Source organism: Sardina pilchardus, chromosome 16 (assembly GCF_963854185.1).
Source record: "Sardina pilchardus chromosome 16, fSarPil1.1, whole genome shotgun sequence".
Taxonomy (NCBI): Eukaryota; Metazoa; Chordata; class Actinopteri; order Clupeiformes; family Clupeidae; genus Sardina; species Sardina pilchardus.
Genome location: NC_085009.1, coordinates 5,772,631 through 5,798,482, shown reverse-complemented (window position 1 = coordinate 5,798,482; position 25,852 = coordinate 5,772,631). Strand labels below are relative to the sequence as shown.

The 25,852-nt window shown below is 42.2% G+C and overlaps 3 protein-coding genes across 3 annotated transcripts; 1 reads left to right on the top strand and 2 right to left on the bottom strand.

Moving 5' to 3' along the window:
- Positions 1-748: 748 nt before the first annotated feature.
- LOC134059956 (CTD nuclear envelope phosphatase 1A) lies at positions 749-13,084 on the bottom strand. The gene is made up of 8 exons (XM_062516515.1): positions 12,094-13,084; positions 8,720-8,786; positions 6,586-6,704; positions 4,337-4,408; positions 3,876-3,992; positions 3,255-3,366; positions 2,512-2,596; positions 749-2,348 (listed from the first exon to the last, which is right to left on the bottom strand). The coding sequence occupies exons 1-8, from the start codon at positions 12,196-12,198 to the stop codon at positions 2,288-2,290; spliced, it is 738 nt and encodes a 245-aa protein (XP_062372499.1). The 5' UTR covers positions 12,199-13,084; the 3' UTR covers positions 749-2,287.
- Positions 13,085-15,578: 2,494 nt separating this feature from the next.
- man2b2 (mannosidase, alpha, class 2B, member 2) lies at positions 15,579-24,345 on the bottom strand. Its single transcript, XM_062516423.1, has 19 exons — positions 23,926-24,345; positions 23,633-23,779; positions 22,858-22,963; positions 22,386-22,558; positions 21,694-21,809; positions 21,087-21,264; positions 20,554-20,752; positions 20,267-20,457; positions 20,011-20,176; positions 19,722-19,858; positions 19,327-19,598; positions 18,868-19,059; positions 18,394-18,637; positions 18,103-18,213; positions 17,406-17,598; positions 16,935-17,081; positions 16,717-16,826; positions 16,504-16,624; positions 15,579-16,310 (listed from the first exon to the last, which is right to left on the bottom strand). The coding sequence occupies exons 1-19, from the start codon at positions 24,055-24,057 to the stop codon at positions 16,219-16,221; spliced, it is 3,027 nt and encodes a 1,008-aa protein (XP_062372407.1). The 5' UTR covers positions 24,058-24,345; the 3' UTR covers positions 15,579-16,218.
- Positions 24,346-24,385: 40 nt separating this feature from the next.
- smim20 (small integral membrane protein 20) lies at positions 24,386-25,599 on the top strand. Its single transcript, XM_062516424.1, has 3 exons — positions 24,386-24,565; positions 24,850-24,906; positions 25,160-25,599. The coding sequence occupies exons 1-3, from the start codon at positions 24,457-24,459 to the stop codon at positions 25,195-25,197; spliced, it is 204 nt and encodes a 67-aa protein (XP_062372408.1). The 5' UTR covers positions 24,386-24,456; the 3' UTR covers positions 25,198-25,599.
- Positions 25,600-25,852: the final 253 nt, after the last annotated feature.

Here is a 25,852-nt window from a genome sequence, read left to right as displayed (position 1 = left end):
ATTATTTCAGGATGCCTACAACACTGATGATTTAGGTTTTAGCCTACTTCGGACTTCAATCTGAACGCGAGTTTGATGCTAGTTTGAATCGTGTCCGACGCTATAAGTGTAGGCTACATATTATGGAGGTTGTCAGAAATGGGGCTCGTCATGATTATGTTTCGCCTTTCAGTGAACAATAACAACGGACTACGGATCTACTTTCTTCCAAGATAAACTCAAAGGGCGCAAGGTGTCAAGTCTGGTGTTGGTGATGCGACAGTCATATGACTTAATTTCCGGGGGTGGATGAGTAAGAGCGTGACCGGAATTAGTGAGTCGGTCTTCTTGAAAGCGGTCTTCTCATTGCGGATTTCTGTGGTCGACAGACACATTGCACTCTCCAATTGTTAATCTCATAAACACACATTTGTAAAAACTTGTTCAAAACTAGGAAGCCGTTGGACAGGGGGTAATCACCGAAGCCGGCAATCTCTTTATGGCCAGTAGATGGCAGACTCTACACATAACTAACTGTTCATTGCGACATATCGGCACTTCAGGATCCCCTGACCACATCAGATAGGCATCAGGATACACACAAAATGCAACTCGACCCTTGCTCAGCAATGATAATAAAGTGACTTATTCATCACAGGATTCCTATTCTACGCCTGATGTAAAAATCCCATGACAAAAATCCTGAATTTCCATGACCAGTCGGGAGAAAGCAGTAATGGGAAAAGTTATGAAACACCATGTGTGGAGATACATTTGTATTAATTAATGTATTTTGGCAAGTACACTTTAAACTTCTACAACAAAATTCCCTGATATTCCCTAACTTTTCAGAAATTCCATGATCCGTGGGAACCCGGTCACCGTTATGAATGCATAGATAGACAATAGATGGCATTATTTAGGCATATACTCCTAAAAATCAAGGGGAAGAAACAGCATAGATCATATTATGATACTGACGTGTTTTATTAGTATCACGCACAGAACCGTGTACTGGGCCTGAGCGAGCTGCCTTGAGCATCAAGACTACAATGGTTCAAATGGCGTCCGGACGACACTGATAGGTAAAAGGGGAGGGTTTTTAAAGTTTGTGTTTAAAAAAAAAAAAAAAAAAAAAAAGAAAGGAGGGACTGTGGGTAGTTGTTGCTCAGTCAGCAGTTCAACGAATCAACGAAGTGCAAGTTCCATAAATTCAAGTTATTTTACTACCAAATGTCAGGGGAAGAGAGCATGGGTCTTCCCACTGTCAGGTATGCAGTCGAGGTCGACCCTGTTCTTTTCCGGGAGAAGAAAGAAAGATGACTGGAAAACAAAGAAAATAAATCAAGGCATTCATTAACCGATTAAAATCCTTTTTCTTTTCCATGCCTTTTTGTCGTCCTTTCCTCGCTCTCCTAATGTGTTACTCGGTCAAGACGAGAGTAGATTTCAAGGACTGCCCAGGATGGATGTAGACACCAATCATAAAGAATTACATTTCACAGAAATCTTCAAAAGAAAATGAGTCAATTTCATTCTTCTCACGACTTCCCACGTGTTACAGCAGTCAACATCTACGTCTCACATATTCCTTGTAATTTATTTCCATAAAAGTACCTCTTTTTTCTTTTTAAAAGTCCCACAACTCAGTCTGCAGAAGCCTTAATTCTTCTGGTACAACAGTCAATGAAGTCCTCCTAAGGATGTTTCATACAAATCCAAAGGTTTGTGGACAACACTATGAACCATAATGGTCTTATTCAGTCTGTTCATTCAAAGACAATGATGTCACAGGCGGGTTCAAGAGCTAGCACAAAAAAAAAAGCAAAAATACTAAAATGATAATAATGAAAAATATTCCTTCTCCTCTTCTTTTTTGCATCCGTCCTTTCTTACGGTGTTGCCAAACAATAAGACACACACACGCAGACAAAAGAAAATATACGAAAGCAAGCTTACTCCCACACTCCCAAGTAGGCACACATTCTCCTCGCACACAAGTCTGTAACCAGAGAACTGTAAGGCCGGGACTCCATTAAAGGAAGGAGACAAAAAGACGAGGGAAAAAAACAAATAAAACAAAGTATATTCCAGGGTTTGCTCATCCCGCTCCCATCAATCCTGCTTTATGTGTCTGTCCGTGACCCCCGTGACCTTCCAGGATGTGGGGACTCCTGGGGAGGTTAAAGGTCAGCAGTGTGGGAGAGCGGGCGGGATGAGTCAGCAGCCGGGCAGGATGGGATGAAAACAGGGAGGCTCCCGGGGAGGGGTAGGGGACGAGGCGAGGCACCCCCTGTCTGCCAGTCCATCACCACAGCCGGTGCTGGTGGAGGTTTCGACTGAGGACAGACCTGACGTCCGCAGTGAATCTGTGGCACAGAGCACAAGTGTATAAGTCTGCATGCACACACGCACAAAATGTATTAGAGGTCATGGCAAGAGATGCTCTAAAAGTCCACCAACTTATTGTTCATGTAAAATGTTGAGGTGTACCACAGCTCAGCTGTTTCACTGTGAAGGTGTTGAGCTCACCTTAGTGCATCTAGCATAGGCAGCAGGTTTAGAAGTGCGGTGTCGCTCGGGTCACTGAACCACGACTTAATTGGTATTGCATTGTCTGATAAAAAAGGAACACACACACACACACACACACACACACACACACACACACACACACACACACACACACACACACACACACACACACACACACACACACACACACACACACACACACACACACACACACACACACACACACACACACACACACACACACACACACACACACGCACACGCACACAATAAGAAGGTGGAAGGTAATCCAGTCTTCTCAACTTGCAACACAACAAGCAAACCACAAGGCAGCTAAATTATTAAGTAATTTCTCTAATACCCTTGTTTAGAAAACATGTGTGGCATAGCATGTGGTTTAATACTGTTTGTTTGTTAATCTGGATTGTTGGGCTACATGTATGCACTTGAAATAATACAAAATAAAATAACCACTGTATGTCTGTATGTAAAGGAGAGGAAGTGAGTTTGTTGTAAATACACAAATGGATTGGGCAACCTGACACACAACTTCAGAGCGGAACAACTGGTTTGACCATGCAATTGACTCAGTCAATAATTACCACTGAGTAAATGTTTACGAGACAGAGAGAGTAAGAGATAGACAGCCGCTAAAAAAAAAAGAGAGTGACCACGTCAGCATGCTGAGCGCGTGCACGTGTGTGTGAGTGTGTAAGTTGTGTTGACTTTGAACACCATACCTGGATGACTGCGGTAGGCCCCGGGTGAGTTGTCCAGGATAACTATACTCGATAGGTCGTCGTGTACAACAGCAAGGTCTTTTACATAACTACCTAGATCCAACGTACAATGCTGCGGAGAGAAGAAGAGTGCACAAACACAAAACACCTGATATTAGTCCTCACACGTTTGGTACACAGCTTGGTTTAAGTATGGCGGAAGAAACTTTACACATCTTGGTGGCAGTCAGATTGTCCATCATCACACTCTGTGGGCAACTATCGACACTGCAAACTTCCCCCTCCAGTCCCAAAGCATACACTACTCACAAAAAGTCAGGAATATTCAACTTTCAGGTGAAATTTCAGGATTGAACCTAAAATCCACTATAACCTTTACAGGTAAACTTAATGTGACTTTCTCTCTAAACTTTGGAATGCGCATGTCCAACTGTTCAATGTCTCAGTACTTTCTGTACTCAAACATTACATTTCACCCGAAAGCCCAATATCTCTAATTGTTTGTGAGAAGTGTATGACACATGTGAAGCAAGAGTGCAACAACAGGGATCCTCATTTCATTTTGTTTTAATTTGGGTCAAAATAAAGTGCAGTTCCCATATGATAGCCTCTCAAGATTACCTGTCTATAATAACGGCGCTTCAGGATCCCTCTGTTGTTGTCCAGTTTGTCTGCCACGGCGGAGCCATAGATCTCCATGCTGGCAGTAAACACCACTAGCTCGTACCACTGACTAACCTGTACCAAAGTGAGGGGAGCAGGGGGACATCGTCAATCAGTTCCTTTCCATTTTATTTACACTGTGCAATTGACTAGTTGCAGGAAAGGCTCTGGGTGAGCTCCTTTACTTCCTGTAGAGCCAGGTGTGTTTGAACCAGCCGCTATTCTGAATGTAATTAAGTGTTCAGAATAGCGGCAGGTTCAAACACACCTGGCTCCACAGGAAACAAACACGCTAGCCGAGAGCCTTTGGTGCAACTAGTCAATTAGCATAATTTTCACCCACAAATAAATGGTCAAAAACAAAAACAAAACAAAAAACGCATATCGTCATATGCCAATTTACAAGACCTTTGACTTACCACTTCCAAAAAGAAGTCGACATGTGGTCTTTTATGTACAAAGAACCGGACTGGGTGTTTATCAATAACTACCTGCAAGACAGGTAGAAAAAAAAATGTTAATTTCTGTTAGACCTGACGTATGCATGTGTCTGCATAAATGTGCACTTGTGTTGTTGGTGTGCGTGTGTGCGTGTGTGTGTGTGTTTCAACACCTTAAAGAATGTGTGTGTGGGTGAGCGGAAAGAGTGTAACTGTAGACGTATTGATAAGATCTCCGGGGTGTGTGCAGGGCTGCTACAGTACTAAAAGCAAGGGTGGAAATTCAGAAGCAATACTGTGCCTTTCGCAGTAGAGTGATGTGTGAGGTATGCCCATGTATGTCTGTGTGAGGGGCCACCTGCATGGGTGAAAGATAAGGAATACAAAGGCCATGTCAATTTGATCTTTGACACCGTATATGGGGGGGGGGGGGGGGGGGGGAGGTGTGAAAACAAGGAGAGCAAAACAAATGTCTACTACACTGGGAATATGGGTGTAAGACCACAAATTTGTGACTAGGGCAGCACGATTTCGGGAAAATATATAAGTTGTTATATATATATAAGTTATAAATCAATTAATTGAGCAGCCCTATGAGTGACTGTGCATTAGTGTATTCGTGTAAGATGTCACGACATGGGGCTACGTTTACACTGGTGAACCTTGATACAGTTCTGATTTTTTGCCTATTTGCCTATTATATCAGATATTTGTGATGGCATGGTTCACTAATTTGCTTAGTAGTTGAGACCCACATGTAGCCTAGAAATCTAGACGCCCCTAGCAGCAGCAAATGTAATTTGGCTGGCGGGGCAGTCTAGGCACTATCCATAGAGCCAGGGAGCTGAGAACTCGAAAAACCAGCGGGCCAATCACAGCGTGTATAGAGTCGGTGGGTGGGCTTAACATAATGGTGACTGACATGCGACCAGAAGTTGCGATGGTAACGCATCCTGTTATTTGAAAACAAGAAGATGATTCGTTTAGCGTTATCCTATTGCGTGGAGAGGGAAGGTTACGCATCCTGCTACTTGAAAACAAGAAGATGATTCGTTTAGCGTTATCCTATTGCGGGGAGGGAATTTGAAAGACAACTGTTTATCCCACCCCTCCGATTAAGCCCTGTCTACGGTGAGTGTCCAGACCCTACATCTTGATGTGGGTCTGGCTCGTCAGGCTAACCCACATGAGTACTAGACGGATTTTGGTCACCAAAATGAAACAATACACAGATGGCAATGTAAATGCACAAAATAACAGTCTGCAAAATGGGCGAACAGTTTTGGTGAAAAAGGTGAAAAAGAAAGTGAAGAGTCCAGCAGCTTCTCCATCTCTGTGTTCAACATTATGTATAATGTAAATGTGAAAAGGATTGTGGCCATTTTCAATGATGTAGCCTACAAGTTAAAAATGTAGCACATATCCGATTCATATCTGATTCATTTCCCACATATGAATGAGGTCTGAAATCAATCTGAATATACCGGAATACATGTACTTTCTTCCCTGTTTATACGTTCATGATACACATTGGAATACATATGAGGGGAAAAAAATCAGAATTGGGTCACCTTTAACTGACGGTGTGAACATAGCCATGGTGTCTGTCTTTAAACATTTATCTCGAGCCTTTTTGTTTTTTGATTGATCACCATTAGCTAGCACTAATGCAGCACAAAAAGATTAAATATCCAATCTCTTACATGGGCACCAAGTGATTTAGTGGTGCTATGCTGGTCAGCGGCACATGTGGTCATGTTCTCAAACCAATTCTACTATCATCTAACTGAACTGAACAACTGGAGAAATAGGCTGCATTTCAGTCAAGTCTTAGAATGACGTCTTACTGAATGTCTTGTGTATGTACGAACATGAAGACTTTAGGTGTGTTACATTTTGATTAACACAGTGGCTTTTTTTATTGGAAGATACATTAAGAGATATTAGAAGGAAAGAAGAAAGAAAGGAAGAAAGCACCGGTGAAAAGGCAAACCTCTAATCCTTTTATGGAATACAGAGGGTGTGGCTCTCCATCACACCATACCATGATTAATCTACATTCTATTAAACATTAAGCCAATACAAATCTTGCACACACAAATCCAACATCAACTTAGCGTGTAAAAGCAGTGTAGACGGCACCTTTTCACAACACCTGTGACACTGTATGTGTATAGTTCTATTGCCATGAGCAGTGTCTAACTGGCATGAGTATCACGCCCACCCACCTTGAGGATGAAGTCTGGAGGGGTACCGGGTCGCACTGTGGGTCTTAGAACCCCGTCGTGGTGCGAGTGGATAAGTGTCTCGTCCAGATCCAGAACTAGGACCTTCCGCTTCACTGCGTCTGAGCGCACACACACACACGCACACGCACAAAACCACAAGGACACAAACATACACATTAGGGACAAGTGCAGACTTCCTTAGGCACTTCCACCTCATAACCTCAACACATACAACAGTCACTGAGCACTTGTCAGCACACCAACTTAAACACAAACAGACTGTTTGTTTGTCTGTCCATCTGTCTGAGAGAGCAAGCGCTCATTTGACAACAATTGTTTGTTTAGGCCCATTCAGCAGACTGGGAGGGAATTGAGATGAGGCGTGTTGGTCTCTCCATTGTCTAGACAACTCTCCTGTTTGGATAGCCCTTTACATGCAGCCAGGTCGCATAGCCAGTTATTTATACATTAGCCACCCACACACACACTACATGTTTTCAGGTCAGCCTATGTGGCGGCACATACATTATTACATGTCTAAATAAAGGAAGGCAGCACGGTGTCAAAATCAAAATCAACAAGTGTTTGTTGTGTCAACAAATCAACTGTGTTCATGGTGTGTCCATTCCTGACATTGTTAATGTGTGCCAATCCATGGAGCGTGTTTGTTGGGAGGGGGGGTTGGGGCTGCTTGTTTATTTGTGTCATGTCCAGACACCTGTCATAGACCTCAGGATATACCTGGATTGCTGTGGTCTCTGGTCTTCTAACGAAAACTTTGACTGAGATTCTGTCAGCTAATGGGACATTTCCACTACGGTCCTGGGCCAGCCCCAGGCTTTACCCCGGTCTTAAACACCGGTGCCTAGCCCCAGTGTTGTATTTCCACTACTGAGTTAAACACTGGGGTTTTACGTGAACTTGGAATGTTTACTATGTAAGGGATAATCAACGACGCGCCGTGCGTTTATAGGAAAATAATGCACGTTCGAAGTGGTAATAAGGACCCGACGCCGCAGGCGGAGGGGACTTTACACTTCGATAAGTGCATTATTTTCCTATAAACGCACAGGGCGCGGAGTTGATTATCCCGCTTATACCACTGCTACTATCATTTTCGTTAATATTGCCGCTGTCTTAGATACAACGTTGCTGTTTTTACCGTTACATTCACATGGGCGAATTGATATTCAAGTGTAATAAGCCCAAAAAAAGGAACTACTTCATAGCCGTGCGGTATATAGAAAAATAATGCACGTTCCAAATAGCGCATCACAATAGGAAATTTGACCAAGCAGTGGTATAAACAAACGTAATAGCCTACGTTAATTTCCCGGGAGAGATGCATATCGCCGCCTATCATAGCAGAAGTAACCTCCGACATTAGTGCTGAAACTAAAACATAGCCTACGCCTACATAGGCTAATATTAACGGTAGGTTAATAGTTCTGCATGAAAGCTGACTGTAGCAGCCCCTCACTCGGACAACTAGCTGGCAACTACCAGAGACACTTTAAAAAGACTTTGCTATTACTACCTAAACAAATCAAGCACTGACTCAAAACGGGGTGACCAGGAATGCTGCAAAGTGGTATAACACGTGAAAACTAGCGTCCATTTTTATTTATATTTTACTTTCCCGAAACAAATAACTGAAATAACGGTAGCAGTTAGCTGGCTAGGCTAAAAACATTATTGTTACGTTTGATTCCATTCCCACTCCCATTCGAAGTCCTCGGTCTGGCCTCGGTGCGGCCCTGCCCAACTCTGGGGCCGGACTGAGGCCGTTTGAGCTCCGGCCCTGGGCCGGCCCCGATCATGGAAAGACGTCAAGCCCGAGGCTTTACCCCAAACACCGGGGTTTTACCCCGTAGTGGAAAGGCGCCATAAGAGTGTCAAACTGAGAGAAGAAAGCCAGAGTGAAACTAACTAATGGCCAAATGATTATGTTTTATGAGTGAATGAGTGTGACAAAGACCAGCAGATAGGCTGCATGTGATTGGAACAGCCAGTTATATAAGACTGAGTTCTAAGCGCACCGAGATAGAGGAGAGAGGACAGAAAGTTGGTAAGGAGGAGAGTGACAGGGAAGAAAGAGGAGAGCCCATGAGGCGAGACAGAGAGAGATACTCACTGAGTCTGTTCCTGGAGATGGGAGACAACGGTAAAGTGTCGTACCGCACCGTTTGATACTGGATTACCTGATGCAAAACACACATAACAGAAAAGCCTGAACACAGAGTCATGATTGGGCGCACAACATCAAAATCTTATAGTCTCACAAGGGCTATATTTAAACATGGCATAAAAAGAGGAGAAACTAGTTTCTAAATGCAGCTGTGTTCCCTAGTGCTCTCCTGCCGGAGGCTCTTCCTTCTACTGAGGCAAGGAAGGACGTGTTCAAAAGCACGGACGTGTGCGCTGGGTTCCATGGGATGCAATCTGTGACTAAGACTGGACACCACTAACAAGGCCACCTTGTCCTTTTCCTTCGGCAGTCGTCGGTCCTCCAGGAATGCGGTACGAGAGCAAAAATGTCTGGACCTCCAGAACGGCTACATATTTGTCATGCTAGCAGAGACAGAGGCAAGTGAGGACAGTCTGTGTGTCCAAGGTCTGCATCCTCTGAACTAGAGGGTGAGAGACTGAGAGAACCGAGTCATTTGAAAGGAGACCACCATTGCATTTATCAACTCTGCACTTGGGCAAGCAGGGAATGGAAAGTAGTGTACCTCAACCCCAAAAGACAAATTAGCATGTATTAATGATACCTGAACATCTGTGTGAAGGAGAATGTTCTCTGCTGTCGCTAACATTAGTTTACACTGGACTGAACCTTTCACATAATGTGTCATTGGAATCGTTATTCTGTTAGGCCACTGCATTTAGATGCTCCTAATTTTTCATAGCCTTGGGCCTCTCAACTAACATTGTTAATGTCTACCCTTGAGTAGGCCTGAGCAGTACGCCACAGAAGCACTCCAGGCTTCTACTGACCACCACCACCACCACCACCACCACCACACACACAGACACACACACACCACTGGGCAGACACTCTTCACTGCCTGCAGTCTCTCCCTCTCTGGCTATTTTTAGATGGCCCAGCTGTCCAGGAGTGTCAATGGGACAAGAGGGGCCAAGCGGAAAAGGGAAACTCGCAGGGTGACTTTGTCCCTGAAGCTTTCGGTGGGGCCCTTCTCCAACGAGAGAGAGAGAGAGAGAGAGAGAGAGAGAGAGAGAGAGAGATACAGACGTGCACCCCGAGACAGGCGCGCTATACACGAACACCGGCACATATGCCAGCCATAGCTGCATGCCTGCTCTACCAGTTGGTGCGCTGGTCAGCAGTTGAGGGGCTACAGTTGAGGGGCTGTCTGAAAGGCCTCCCTAAAGTCACCAAAGACAAACTGGCAAGAGACTACTCTCTGGTCTAAACTTGCCAATAGCTTTGGGTGATTTTGTCATTTTGTTGATGTAATGCTATTTGAAAAATCTCTAAGCTCCGAATAGTTGTACTTACAGCAGACGTTTTAAGGAAGAAAAGATTTAACTGCATAGCCTCTTCGTTGCAAAAGCATATCTAGGGTTGCTAAAGTTCAGTTTTCAAGTTTGATTTTTGCAAGCCACCTAAATTAAGGCCCATTTTGCTGAGGTAAGCTAATTGCCATGTAGCATGAACAGAAATGCTTATGATGAGCTATTCAGCTACCTGCGAATGTTCCAGGAGAATATATGTTAGGGTCATCCCCAAGGAATTGCCTCAGGCCTTTGTCATATTGCCATTTTGGGCTGTTGCACATATGGAAAATAACTGTAAATACTGCCATTTAAAGTACATTGATAACAAGCTTTGGATAAAATTAGCTGATGATAGTGAAGGGTACTGATGAAGCGTTGGGCACCCTCTACATAAACTCGTCCAGGATATTAATCCTAACCGTTTCTTTATTCAGATCAACTTCTTAATGCTTAAGTGCCCATAGATTACCACTATTATGCAACTGGCTTAAGAGAACTGTGCACATATGTGAATGATAAGCTTACAAGCCTGTTTACATAGGCCCTGTTTCTGAATGAGAACAATGCATTGTTCAAGGGTGCTGTGAGATGCTCACCTCTGGCTTTGAAGAAGAAACAAATCTCACCTTACACAGGTTATTTAATCAGATCCATAAACAATCTAGATCATCTAAGCATGAAATGATGCAGAGCTGAAACTTGATTTACTTCCATCATTACCATTACATTGCATGTGATGTAGTGAGTAGAGGTGTAAATTGGACAAACGCGTCTGCTAAATGGCATAATAATTAACCATAATTATTTATATTGGCTGTTTCAATGAATGAACATGCTGCACGCTGCTTTTGGAGGGCCTCATGAGGGGGGGGGGGGGGGGGGGGCAGGACAGAGACCCTATTCCACACCTTACAATTGCAGTGTTTAGATTACTATCTCCTGGGTTTGGTGGCAATTGAGCGCAACAGTAGATGCATGCTTCCTTCCTGCTGGAAAGGAACAGCAAGGTCTTTGTGTCATCTTAATCCTCCACCCACTGCCACCAAACTTGGACTGCCTCTCTCTACTGGATCAATAGTAGTGGTAAAATGGACCAGAGAGAACGTACTAGAGCTCTGAGGGGAAGCACATCTTTCAATGTCAGTGCGGGACAACCTCAATGTGACCTGTTCCAAAGCGTTTGATGATTTTAAACAGTCAGATAAAGTATAAAAATGTGAAGAGCACTGCAGCACTTTCCCCAAATAGAGTTCACGAAGCACCTGTTGCACTAGCCTTATGCTTGGCTTGGTTAGCACTCAAAGTCAAGTTAAATGAAGACTCGAAAAGGTGACCTACTGTCAAACATCCGTTTCAGCACAGCAGGGAAGATATCGTAAGGCCTTGTTTACCATGTGGCAGTGCTTGAGTTTAGGTTTCACAACAGTAAAGAAAGACGCACAGGCCACACTTACTCATTTTGTAACATGTGATATAATAATGTCCCACTATAAAACTATGTTTAGTTGGCCTAAACTAAAAACAAATGTAAGAAAGTTCAGCTAACAGAGCGCGGGGAATTGGTCGGGGCATTCCATTATTTTCAAGACGTCTTGAGCACTTTGTTTCACTTCCGATGGACTATTCTGATATTCCGCAACATTCCTACATTCACAAAACTTTAATTTGAGCTGACAGTAGTGAGATTAGTTCAGGACAACTAAACGTGCTAGAGCATCAGAGGTGCAGCCAATTTAACAAGACACGTGCCAGTCCTCCAGATTACAATGTAACCTGATCAGGTGCGATGTGGCTACAGTGTGACTTTGTTGCAGTATTAGCCACACCAATGTAGGAGTACAAAGTATAGTGATTAGATATAACATTGCACTAAAAACTACATGATGGTAGTGTCAACAGCGGGAGTGAGTGTCGAGTGACCACCAGTTGCGATACTGTGACTTTCTTCATGAACTCGAGATATGTAGCAGACACATTGACACTCACCGTACGTAAATGCTTCCTGAGGATGTACATGATAAACCCCCATATTCTGGACGTCACACCGAGAAAAGTGCGGACACCAAGCAGCCACTGTCGAGTCTTCAGCATGTTGACACTCCACGCCAGACTCCAAGCAGAAAAAAACTCAAAATGGGCAATTTTAGTTGATCGCTTTTTAAAAAGACTTGAGTAGAGTCTTCCAAAAAATGTCCTACAGAGCCTCTCTCAGCCGGTCCTTAAAATTCAATTCAGTTGAAGACTGGTCGAATGAGTGCCTCTGGACGTCTGCTTGGCACTCGGTTAAAAATATCAAATGAGTGCAACATTTGCCCAAATACTATGACCACCAAACACCGAGTAAAAAAGCGAAATCGTTCCACAAAATTGTTCTGTTGACGACTACTGCTAGCTTCAGCGAGCTAGCCTGCTAACGCCACTGTAGCCAGCTACTTCAACCAAGTATCTAGCCAACGTTTACTAGCAAGCTAGCTTGAGAGCCAGCAAGCTAACGTAGTGTTCCGGCTTGTTAGATTCAAACCTTCGTTAAATATAAAAGCGGTGTAAGGATGTTTCGGCGTCGCATTCAATATAGGCATCCGCCTACTTGCTCTAATCGATATGCAATGATTTGGTAGACCGTTGTAAAAAGTCAGTCACCATAAAAACCCTCTAGTTCAGAGCAAATCCGAAATCGAACAGCAAGCCGCCATCGCCACCTCGCCGTCACTTCCGTGGGTAGAAGTCCTCGCAACCCGAAACGAACCTGCGTGGCTTGAGCTGGGCTTGTTCCTCATGTCACTGAAACACACGCAGGACAGACATGTTGTAATGATAAACTCAGTTTCAGACGACTTAAAATAAAGTAAAATATATAGTTTTGAAAGTAGGAGACAGATTCAATACACATATTTGCGAATTGTAATTAAAGTTCATAATAAGTAGGCTACAGTGGTTAATTTGCTTATGTTATGAATAGGTCCCGACGTAGTTTTAAATCAGATTGAAACCACATTGCTTGTCCAGAGGCCCATTCGAAGAGAAATACTTGAATAGTTCACTATCGACCGGGCTCTGCAGCTGCCGACAGCTGCTGAAATAAAACAGCTACCTCGTAGCCTACTTGAAAGCTGCGCGTCACTGATTGGGACGGGTATCGTGAACAAGCCCGAGTTGTTGTGGCATTTCACATGACTTCTTTTCATTTGAATTCTGCTTAAAGGCTCCAGGCCTTGTGCTTAATTATTACTGGTTGTTTAAATATGTTGACACATGTCCAGCTGTTATCGACCCAACACTCTGGGCATGAGATATGAAAAGCCAACTTTATTGTCCAATGTAGGCTATCCTATAGAACGGAGATTTGTCTTTTGGTAAAGTACACTTCATAGGCTATAGCCTAGGCCTACATCCATAGGCAGTTACCCGTAATTTCCCGACTATTAGCCGCGGCTTATACATTGATTTTGCAATATTTCTTCAGCTCTGAGGTTAATACAGGGGGGCAGTTAATATGGTGTTAATATGGTTTTGTTTCTTTTAACTTGCATAAAACACTGTCCTGTGGTTTATACACAATGCGGCTTATATGAGGGAAATTACTGTATTGAATATGGCAACACATGATTGTCATGTGAAATATTTGCAAGTAGGCCAACTCAACCCTGTTCTCAACCTAGTGATTATCTGAATCAGTTACATCGTATCTCTTGCCACATTTCTGGGTTTCTTTCATTGCAGTTATTTTCTAGCTGCTCTAGCTGGCCCCTGTCCACATGACTAAATATGTTGCAAAAGGGAAGGAAATCAAAGCCTCTATGATTTACAAAAATGCTTGCAACCAGCACATCATTCCACGTGATGAGGTAAGCAGGAGTTTCCAGTCTCCGCAGGAACTGACCTCTTGTCAGCCTGGGACTGAGATAGGCAAGATCATTTGAAAGAAGCTATTCAATAGCTTCTTATTTACCAAGCAGCACCTTTGAGTAGTCAATAAAAAAATATCAACATGACATATGTTATCTTTCTAACAGTAACCAGTTTAACAAGGAACATACATGGGAAGACCTAGCACACTAGGCAGATAATAAACACTTGGCAACCACGATCAGCTTCAACCTTTCTTTGTGTCACCTCTGGAAATGAAGCTGATGAAAGACACAAAATTAGCTATTGCTTAATATGCTACGACTTATGTACATGTTATGGTGTGGATTCATGCCATTAAAATCACACACACACACACACACAAATGTTTTACACTAGGTTAACTAATCCCAGCTATTTTTCTCCATCTCTTGACCTGAAAGCATTTAATTGACAACACAGTACTTTCACTTGCCTGGTTGACACCAGATAGATCGATAGACACTTTATTGACCTACAGTATCTATCTGGTGTCAACCAGGCAAGTGAAAGTCCTGTGTTGTCAATCAAATGCTTTCAGGTCAAGAGATGGAGAGAAATAGCTGAGATTAGTTAACCTAGTGTAAAACATTTGTGTGTGTGCGTGATTTTAATGGCATGAATCCACACCATAACATGGAGATCGTAGTCGTAGCATATTAAGCAATAGCTAATTGTACAGATCAATTCTCAGATCTCATTTGAGATGCAATTGTGTCTGGGAAGTCTTCACTGACTTACGACTTTCAGGGGCATAAACAAAAAAGAAAACTTTTTTCGGTGCATTAAACTCTCACCGGATCATCTCAAAAGTGTAGCAAACACATTTTCTTGTAAAATGTAAAACATTTTAAATGCAGTTGTTTTCTTAATTCCAAATAAAATAAACATCTGTTTAACCCTATCGCCATCAGTGCAACCATTGGTTGTGTTGAACGCACTGCTCTAAATGTCATCATATAAAGCCCGCCCCATGCCAGATGAGTGATTGTGATGATCCTGGGGTTTTGGTGAAACAGAAACGGATGCTATTGGCATCCGCTCCAGACAGACCAGCAGGTTCATCTGGGCTCACCCTGGCTAGACTTCTATTATATTGTTTGTGTAACCTTTAATCCTACAAAAACAACAAAGACCGTTTATTACTGCAGCACTTAACCCTCTATGGTACGCATTATGATCTGAGGGGGCAAGATTTTTTTTGTAATGTTTTTCGTGCTTAGAAATAGTCACTTTAACAAAATTAATGAAGATTTTAAAATATATATTTTTTATTTTGTTTTTATAAAAATGTTGCCTGCAGGCAACATTGTACCATAATGGAAAACATTAAACTATGTATGTTTTCTTATACAAAAGAATATGGCATATGTGTTTAGAACATATTTTTATATAGCCAGAGACATAGAAAGCAGAATTATGTAGTTTTTACACCATAATATTATCTATTTCTTGCAAAAAAGTATCATATAATTTTCACCCGTTGCCCACAGGCAACATTGTACCACTGTGGAACACTATCATAATCAAACTAAAATATGTTAAAATCATCATGTATATTATTTTATATGACTATTTATTGAAATTGCAAGTAGAAAAAAGCATTACAATGAGTAAAAAACACCCTCCAACCCCTAAATGATATAAAGTATGGCCTACTGTGATTCCATTACGGTACAATGTTGCCTGTGGGCAACATACAGATTTTTGCTATTTTCTAAAATATACATTATTTTATATACAAAAAAATTATTGAAAATACATCTATGCTTGTCAATGAAGGCTGTAATTTTTTTTGAAGGATGCAAACTTGAGGGAAATTTGTGAAATTCACACTTTTCTAGCGTGAAAATATGACACCCAGCCAAACGTGTGCATGTGCTGAAAGAAGTGTCAAACTAGCAGCCTGTGAGTCATGTGACCATCATTTTGCATTTCCATTGGTTAGTATTGAGTTGTCCAGTTCTTAAAGTGGTATTAACTTATTTAAGGGATGCCTCATTTTATTACAACAAGGCAAAATAGGCTATGTTGCCTACAGGCAACACCGTACCATAGAGGGTTAAGGATTTATTGTAAAAACATATTTTTCCATTGAATGACAGAATACAAAAACTGGCCAGACCTGACCACCTCAAGTGTTAATCAGGAAAGACTGAACTTTAAATTCCATCATCTAAAGTGCAATTTATGTGCAACAACAACAACAAAAACAACAAAAACAGTCTATTTAAAGTGCACAAAGAAGGTCCTGATCTCCTTGGGTGATATGGTTACACTGAAGTCATCTGTCACCCCATCAAATATTTTCACTCCATCTGCAAACATTAATACAAAATATTAATACAACAAAGACATTTACATGACGACAATTCAATTCACAAGTAATAACAACATGAACTGCACAGATATTCACCATGTGTGTCCGATCACAGATTTCACTGTTGAGCTAACTGGTCATACTGAGTTATATCTAAGGTCTAGAAGAACATGTAGTGGAAGGAGTCTTACCATTGTTATCCATTTCTCCAGAAGTCTCCCACTTCCACCTTTGGAGGTCTGAGATATCCCAGGTTCCTGTGAGAGAGCGTTCACTTACCACTGTCACTTCACCAATGCCCTGCAACACTTCCTGTTGAGATAAAAAAAAAAATGTATATGTACATTCCTTTTGGCATCGAAAGTGTCAAAGTGTATCTCTAATTGCACTGCGTACACACACACCTTTAGGTTTATGGTGGTGGGCTTGGACAGCTCTGGGTCCTCGCCAGTTTCATACACGTGCATGATCCTCAGCAATATCCGGCTGTAATCAGCGCCTGGCTTCTCTTTGCCTACACACATGTACAATGTATAGACGACATGTTTACTCTACATGTACAGATGCTTGCAACATAAGCACAAATAAGGGTTATTTGCTTGCGTGTTAAACTCGTGCTGACCTGGCTTCAGGTTTTCCTGGTTCAGAGTGTGGTTGGGGCTGTAGGCCCAGCCGGGGACACTGAGGGTCTGCATGTGAAGGTTACTGGGCAGCACCACAGGGCGGACAGGCAGACTGGTCCATGACTCCTGCTGCTTCCACGGCCTCTCTGAAAACACATGGAGGACAGATAACTATGATCAATCTAAACCTTGGATGGCCTATTATAGATTCAAAATCTCACATCATTCACACTTAAGACACTTGTTCTTGATGGGCGGCTTATCTGAATTTATCATATATACACACACATTACAGGAACCATAACATTCAGCTACCCAGGTAAACAGTTATCTATCTGTGTGTACTAGAGAGGGAGAGAGAGAGAGAGAGAGAGAGAGAGAGAGAGAGAGAGAGAGAGAGAGAGAGAAATTTCACATGTTGTTGAAGAGTTTCATATGTGTTTGAACAGGGAGGCTGAGATAGTGCTTACGTGGTCTATCTATGGGCATAACCACAGGCCTGTGCTGAAGCTGTAGCACCTCACTGTGGTAGAGTGGTGTTGTTGCAGCTGCGGACCCCAGCATTAGCCACAGGACTGGCTGCACCACGGAGGAGTCGTTGAGGGTCAGGTTGTACCCACGATTCCAGTCCTGGTTGTTCCACAGACGCCTGTGCAGCATTACCTAAAAAACACAAACATATCATGAGCTATCAGAAGAACAGGAGAATGAGATTTCAGTAGTTGCATTTTGGGGACGAGCATAAAGGTGTGTATGTGTGTGTGAGTCTGTGAATAAATCAAAGAAACCAGTGTTGCAGAATGCACCAATACTAGAAACATGTTGTGATGGTTTTAATAAAAGCCATGTATATACTCTTTTTTTTAAAGAATGTTAAAGTTTGGCATGGCATATTCTATTACTTTAGTGATGTTTCAGGTTTCTGCTGTGGTTATTTCAGTATTGGTGGCAAGATACTGGCATGGTATGGCATGGAATGGTATTAATTTTGGTATCATGACAACACTAAATGAAAATGAGAGAATGTTTACCTGTATATAAAGTATAACAGACAGAAAGTGTTTATGTGGGTGGATGTTTGTATGTTATTACCTGTTTCTAAGCCGATGTTTGTGTGGTTTGTGTGATTTTTGTGTGTGTGTGTGTGTGTGTGTGTGTGTGTGGTACCTCCAGCTGGCCATTGTTTTGACTGGACACTCCGTGGGCTCGTTCACTGAGGACAACCAGTCTGCTGGACGCATCCTCAATGTAGGCCGCTCGCACCATCGGATAGTAGTTCTACAAGGACATCAGAGCAGACAATTCTCACCCACAGATTATCACTGCTTTCAACATCAGAGGCTAGTGTGTTCCCATAACCGCACTCTGGGGACTGGCTCTCTAAAGGCACATCTATCTATTTAAAACCCATAAAATGATGGCCATGAAAGCTATGTGGGTATTTCTTGTCCAACTCACCCTGGGGATAGAGTTGTTGGCAAAGACCTTATAAGTCCTCTTCATCATCTGATAGCCATTATTGTCTGTGAAGATGGTCCTGTTGTTTTTCAGGCTGGTTCTGGTCATCAGGACAGCCTCACGGTTGACCACAAGGGGGCCCACTGAGTACCTCTGCTCCAACCTGAGGCAAAGGCGCTTGTCCCTCAGGCCAGTAGGCAATCTTGTGACCACAGAGTAAGTATAGTCTTTGTCTTTTTCATCCCTGTGAAGAGAATAGATGTTAATAATCAAATTAATAAAAAAAAAAGTCAGAGGCTTTTTTTTTGCTTTAAGTTGATTTCTAATCCCACGGTTACTGAATGTCTTTCAGCACACAATGCTAATCCAATATGACATTCAGCAGAATTTGACTTTAACCATCATAATTTGATCACTTGGTAAAACAGAGAGATTCTACTTTGAGACAGGACATATACTGTAAGCTTGATTAACCTATAAAAGTACTGTCGGATCTCCGAGATGATCTTGCCAGGAATGATCTCCATGGAGACAGCTTTGTAGGCACGCACAGCAGAGGTGTTGGTGCTGAAGATATAGTTGTCTGAAATCGGGCCTTTGTTCACGTCTCCATTGGACTCGTACTCCCAGAAGTCCTGGGTCACTCTCGCTTTCCTATTGCTGCGCCTAATGGAGTTATAAAGTACCACAAAGGCATCTGGTTATCCAGCACACTTATTACCAATCATCCGCCATTAACATCCATCTTTGTGTAGGACTCCGTAAGCCTCAGTCCATTGAATAGACCATACAAGCCCCACTGTGGATGCCAAGCCAAGGCAATACAAAGTTATTAGTATCAATGTTGCTAAAGACTTAAATTCACAATTCACCCTGAATCTGACCATTGTTTGCAACACAAATGTAACACTCTCAATCTTGTCCCATCCCTACCTGTCCAAGATACTGTGTAGCAGGTTCGTCTCCTGGTCAAACAGCAGTTTGTAACAGTCGCTGAAGATCGGTAGGAGTTTCCGACCCGTCTTTCTCCACTGGTTGACATTCTGCCTGTCAAATTTCACCGTTTTTGCCGCGTAAGTCATGCCACACCTAGTGGACCCCACGCACGAGGAGAACTTGACGAGATATTTCCGGAACTGGAGCCCTCCTAGCTCAGCCACAATGAAAAGGTCGTACTCCGAGGTAGAATTCGCTTTTTTTTGGATCTGAAGATGAATAAATACATATTCCATTAAGACCAGACTACTTCATTTCAACCACACAGGATATAAGTATGTATAATCTATATAGGTGTGAGTGTGTGTGTGTGTGTGTGTGTGTGTGTGCACCTGTGCTAGTACTGGCTTTCCAGACTCATCGAACACCAGCGCCATGGGAAATGTTACTGTGAGGTTGACGTAAGTGGTGATGTTCCAGGCCAGAGGATTGTACACAATGATGTGCTGCTCTAAGTCATTTGAGAGCTCTTAAAAAGGGAAACAAAGACATAATTAACAATACTGATCAAAATCATACACACAATTACCTATAACATTTCATATCCAAACATAAAATAACAATGACAAAATGCCATTCATTCATATGAAGGGAGCAATTAGGAAATTGTACAACAGTTACCTGGCTGGAGTTTATGCAGGTCCTCAGAAGTACCAAGGGACTGAGGCAAAATAAAAATGGCTGCCAGGAGTTCTTCAACTCCCATCATGCCTTGGGTGAGATGTTCCACATACATATCAGCAACTTTTGGTGATTCTGTCCCTGTGATGCCATCATGGTGCTGAACCTGAAACAGCAAAGCCAACTTCAGCAAGATCCCAGTTTTGAGAAAGCATGACTGACACTGGAAAAATAAGACTCATTTAAAATCAGGCACCTCCGAGACAGCCCATCTGAGGGCCCTTAGTTTTTCTAGGGCCCAGTCCGTTGCCACTGGTCCATCTGGGTAAGCAATGCGATACCGAACAAAGAGAGTTTCTGCAGCGTGAAGCTGAGAGCTGGCTTTCCTTGCCAGGCCCTTCAGAAGGTTCCTGGAGGCATAGAAACCTGACCATGCCTGGTACGGTTCTAGAATAGAAACATACATTTAAACATTGAAAGACAGAGGAGACAATGGTTAATAAATGATATATATACAGTATATGGATCTCAGAGCTCTCTAACCAGTAGAGTACGGTAGGAAATCCTGGCTTCCTCTCACTCCCCAGGTGAGGTTGGACTGATGGACAGCTTGGAAGTACTCGCCGAGGGTGGCGTACTGAACTGTTACTCCAAACTTGTCGCTGTGCTTGTTAATATAATCCATCAAAACATCCATGTTGGAGAACTGAACCGATGAATTGTAGAACTGCTTATCACAACCCTGTGAAAAAATTGTATTTTAGTTTGAGAGATTACTGAAGCCAGGTGTAGAGTTGCCATAACATCAATAGTGCTAATATTTTAAGAGCTTGAAGACAATATATGGACTGAATTGGATATTCATGAGGCACATATGCAGACCATGAAAGTTTATAACACAGTTCATCTCAACTGTTGAATTCTATGGTTATATTTGTATTTAAATATCAAATGTATAATATATCACTAATATACAGCTCGATTCAAATACTAATTGCATTAACTGGTGTGGGAGAAACATCACATAAGTCTGATATAGATGAAGATATAATATGGCTCTTGGGAATTAAACAGACCCAAGGCCAAAGCACATGGTTGCTCCTGAACCACTGGGCTCTCTGTTTGATGTTGTCCACCATGGTCTGGGCATAAGGTTCCAACGTGCTGGGTGAGACGGGCACGCTCATGTTGGGGTAGACGCCATCTTTAGGGGGATCAGGGAACAACGCCACGCCATTCCAGTAAAATCCTGACCTATTAAGACATGCTACGTTACTCAGAGTGTAATGCATGATTACCTGCACAAACTGAGCCTTACATTACCTTGGTTATTAAAACAATTTCCAAACAACACTTCAACTCTTGCATCTAGCCGCACATACATTTTCATACAAAATTCTGCAAATTGGCTGTTGCATGTCTTATTTACTCCGTATATAAAAATAATAATAAGGGCCGGTTGGTTCTGGACTAAAACATGGCCTGAATAAAGCTTGCGGCCATTGCCCGTGCATGGATTAAGTATACTCCCAGTCCAATTGAAAAAGCTGTTTTTCAATGCAGATCTTCATTAAAGCTGTCTTTTAGTCTACGAGTTGGACTTCAAGATCCTTATTCAAGAAAGCCGTCTTAAAGGTTACTGTACTTGTTAGGTGTTGGTAAGAAGGACAAAAGTGTACTTACATGTTGGAAAAGGGTAGATGAGATGGCGTGCAGTAGCTGAACTGGTCCATGGTGTGGGTGAAGATCTCTTGCTTCTCACCTAAGGAAGGGGAGCCTCTCCACACAAACTGCAGCCTCTGCAGAAACACATTCAAAATTGCACAAATTGCACATTCCAGTTAACTCCTCATACCACTTCTTTCCACTCAATTTGAATACACATAACATCTGCGGTCAGAAAGTCACTTCTCGAAGGGATAAATCAGTACAATCAGTGCACCTGAAACCATGGCTGCTTACAGAGGGGACTACATTGTGTGGCAAGTTGCATCACATTTCTTTCACAATGAGAGAAGGGATTTTGACTTTTAGAACTTTGGGCTTACTTAAAGACCCTGCTTGCATTTATTTTCTGATCACAAATGGTCAGTTCTAAAAACAAGGCTAAACCACCAAGACCCATTCACACAAAACCTGTTGCCATTGGCAACGGTCATTCATTTTTTGCAGCTCAAATAAAAGATATCATGCCCAAAACCACAGCACTAAAGAGAGAGATATTGTCACAACTCTCTCTAGGGCTCTGGTTTTGGGTAATTGTTGGGCCTGTTTACATTAGTTATTAGAATGAGAAGATATCTGTAAGGCTCTGCTCAAAACACATAAAAAAAATTGAATGTTAACAGGCCAAACAGGCTTTATGACAACGATACCTTGTTCTTCTGCATGTCGTTTTTGAGGTCATAGTCAATGCGTGATATGAGGTGAGCGTGGAACCCTGCTAGGGCGAAAAGGACCGGCGTGGTGGCGGAAGCTCCAAATGGATCGACATGCCACGAGAAGCGCGGCCGAACTCCAAAGGTCTCATACAGGAAGCCATGGCCCTCTGAAGGGAAGAAACAGTGTTTATAGATGCAGAACTGAATCCCTAGTACCTATGAATTGTTCTGCAAGTCAGATTTATGGAGTCACCCACAGGCCACATGAGTGTCAGTGACATATGATGTTAATGAATGTACTGTTATGTGTAGCCAATACTGTGTGCCTTACATGTATCACAAAATATGGAAAGGATTATCAAACTGGTTTCACAGCGAGAGCAAGTAGGCAATACCTATACAGTCCTGATGACTGATAATTTTCCATTTATTTTTTCAGATAGGCCTACAAAACTGTCAACTTTACCCGTCAGCTGAAGGATGGCATCATTTAGGTCTGTGACAGCCTCATCATGCATCACCTGACCACCAATAATGAACTCCAGACGACCATCTTGTAAAAGCTGTCTAACCTAAGAGGGATTAGCATAGATGTTGTTAACATGTTTAGACTGCCACTAAACTAGGGCAGCCTGAAAACAGACCCCATACAGTATTTCAGAGAATGTAAAGGGACCCTGAATAATCTAACAATTCGATTCAAGGTCAGCGATACTTCCAAAGATTATATATAAAAAAACACACACACACATTCGAAATACACATTATTTAGATGCATCACTACAACATTGCACTCGTTTTGTCTAAACTGAAACCCTTTGCTTTATAGTAGCCTAACTGTTGCAGGTTGTTGAAGGCAAAAGATCTTTGTATTTTTAACGTTTAGAAATGGGAGGATGTTTCAAAATCGTTGGGTTAAGTACCCTATCGTGTTAAAAGAAATGATACTGTACTGTATACTGCTGTTAGATTGGCCATTTGTCTTGTGTTTGTGACCATTGGTTGACAGATTGGTGGTTAGCTTCTTTAAATTAATTTTGGACAGGGGCTTGTCAATATGTTTTTACCTGAGATTTTGGCACAAGGGATTTTAACACCTAATCCTGTGTGTTAATAGCCTGGCTAGCGCCTACCACTGGGAACACCCAGGGTGTGTAAATGTAATCTAATCTTGATCTCATACTGACCAACATTCATGATTTGTACATTGGCGTCACATACAGAATACATTTCCTTCATACTTGCTGCTTATGTTGTTCACTGGCCACGGTGTCCCACCAAATGCGGAAGAACTCCTGCTCCACAGCAATGAACTTTCGGTGCTTCACACGTGACAGTTCCTCTACCACGGTGGTATAGACATTTGCTGCGTACGCATGCATACTTTCCTACATCAAAAGGAAGCGGAAATACGCTTTATGTTGTTATAATTTCAGATAAGTTCGCAATCATGCTAACAAGGCAGTGACACTGGGCAGCAGCAGCAGCAGCCGAAGATAGTTGACTGACTGCTAACCAGCCAAAACTCGTTTACCTGAACAGTGTACACCCAACCGACATCCATATGACTGTGTGGAATGACAAAGGTCTGAATTGGACTCGCCACATTTTCGGATACTGTGAAGTAAAGCAGACCTATAAAAGTAAAACCAAAATTCAGCCGCATTTTCTTCTCCAGCAAGACATAAAACTTTTGTTTACAGCGTGTGACTGTCACGTTGTTTTCTCACACCCCTCAACTACAGTGCGAGAGAGAGGTCAAACCTAGCCTACGCAAAATGAATGTTTGCCTTTCGCCTTTTTAGTGTTCGCCATTTAGGCTTTCAGCAAAAAAATAGTTAACCTCATCTTATAATGTCCTTAACAGATTTGAAATAGGTTTTATTTGGCCTACACGACTGATCAGAATCAGACTGTGATCCGAATAATATCTCAAAAGAGTTTTCTCCATAGACCTAAAAGGTTTTCTCTAGCAACTCGCTGCACGCCTGCCATCTTTAAACCGGAAGTAATTGGACCGCGATTCACTGCCCTCCAGGAGATGAATACATAACCTCGTCAGATCATGGCAAATAACAGAAGAATAGTACTAGTATTTGGAGGGTTTGTTGCAGCCGTTGCAGCCACATTCTACCCCATACTCTTCTATCCAATGTCGCATACAGATGAATACAGTAAGTGAACTAATTTCACAAATACCGAAAAGGTAGTTGTCATGTCTACTGTTACTGAAGCTATCATGCTAACCAGGTCCTCAGAGATTACCCAAGACAGCAATCAATTTTAATGACAGCATACATTGCACTTGATTTCATAGTCCATGTGGTGATACCTGGCTTCAGTTGTATCAGAGTGAAGTTTCCCCTGTGCGAATTAATGCCTTCTCTGTTAGGTGGCTAGCTACCTAACTAGCGGTGGTCTGTAACGATAAGAGTTAATCATGTCTGAATTTCTGCAGAACAAGTTCAGACAGTCAACCGAGCGGGCATCAATCAAGCAGACGTACAGCCTGTGGGTACGTAAACTGGGCAAATGTGTGCATGTCAGAGAAATTCTGTTTTGTGGGCCAAATGTTTATGTGGACCAACCTTTTGTTGATGATGTCATTGTCGCTGGCAGTGGCGACTATTTTGGAATGGACAATGCAATTGGCCTCAAATTTATTATGTTTAGTGTGCTTTAGTGCTTTTTATTTGTATGACATTAAATCCTACTCTTTTGTTGTCTAAATCTTACAAGGTTAATGAAATTGACTTTTATTCCCTTAGGAGTGAAAGTTTGGTCAGATCCATACAAGTCCAAGTAATGGATCATTGTCCAAGATCGATCAGAGTGAATATTTTGACAAGACCGAAGAAGCCTGTGCCGGAGCAGTGATTGCAGATTGCCTAATGAACAGTTTGACAATGATGTGAGTGTGTGTGTGTGTGTGTGTGTGTGCGCACGCTTGTAATGCACTTATTGTGTGGAGGTGATGGTTTGGGTTGCATTCTTTGAAGAACACTTTATCCTATGAATAAAGTCTGTTGGGTGTTAAACGCTGGAATATGATTTTAAGCTATGGAATCTATCCCATTTGGTTCATAGAAACCAGAAGGCTCTTTGGTCTGGTTGTACTACATTTGACATCCATGCTCCTATTTAAATGCATAATTACTAGTAATGTGTAGCTCTGGATGTTGTGCAGAGAATAAACATTTGAGCTGTTTGTGAGTTTCTATGACTACTAACTTCTTAAAACAGTCATAACACTTCTGAATCTAATGTCATGTTAGGTTGTTGATCTGCCACTTCGGGAAGTCCCTAACCAATAACACAAGGAACACAGGACAGCAATAGCACATAGGAACTCCTCAAAGATGAACATGATATGATAATAAACATTACAATTTAACATTACATCCTACGGTATACAATAGTATAACATTAGTCATACCTTATTGTGTATCAGTTGAATTAAT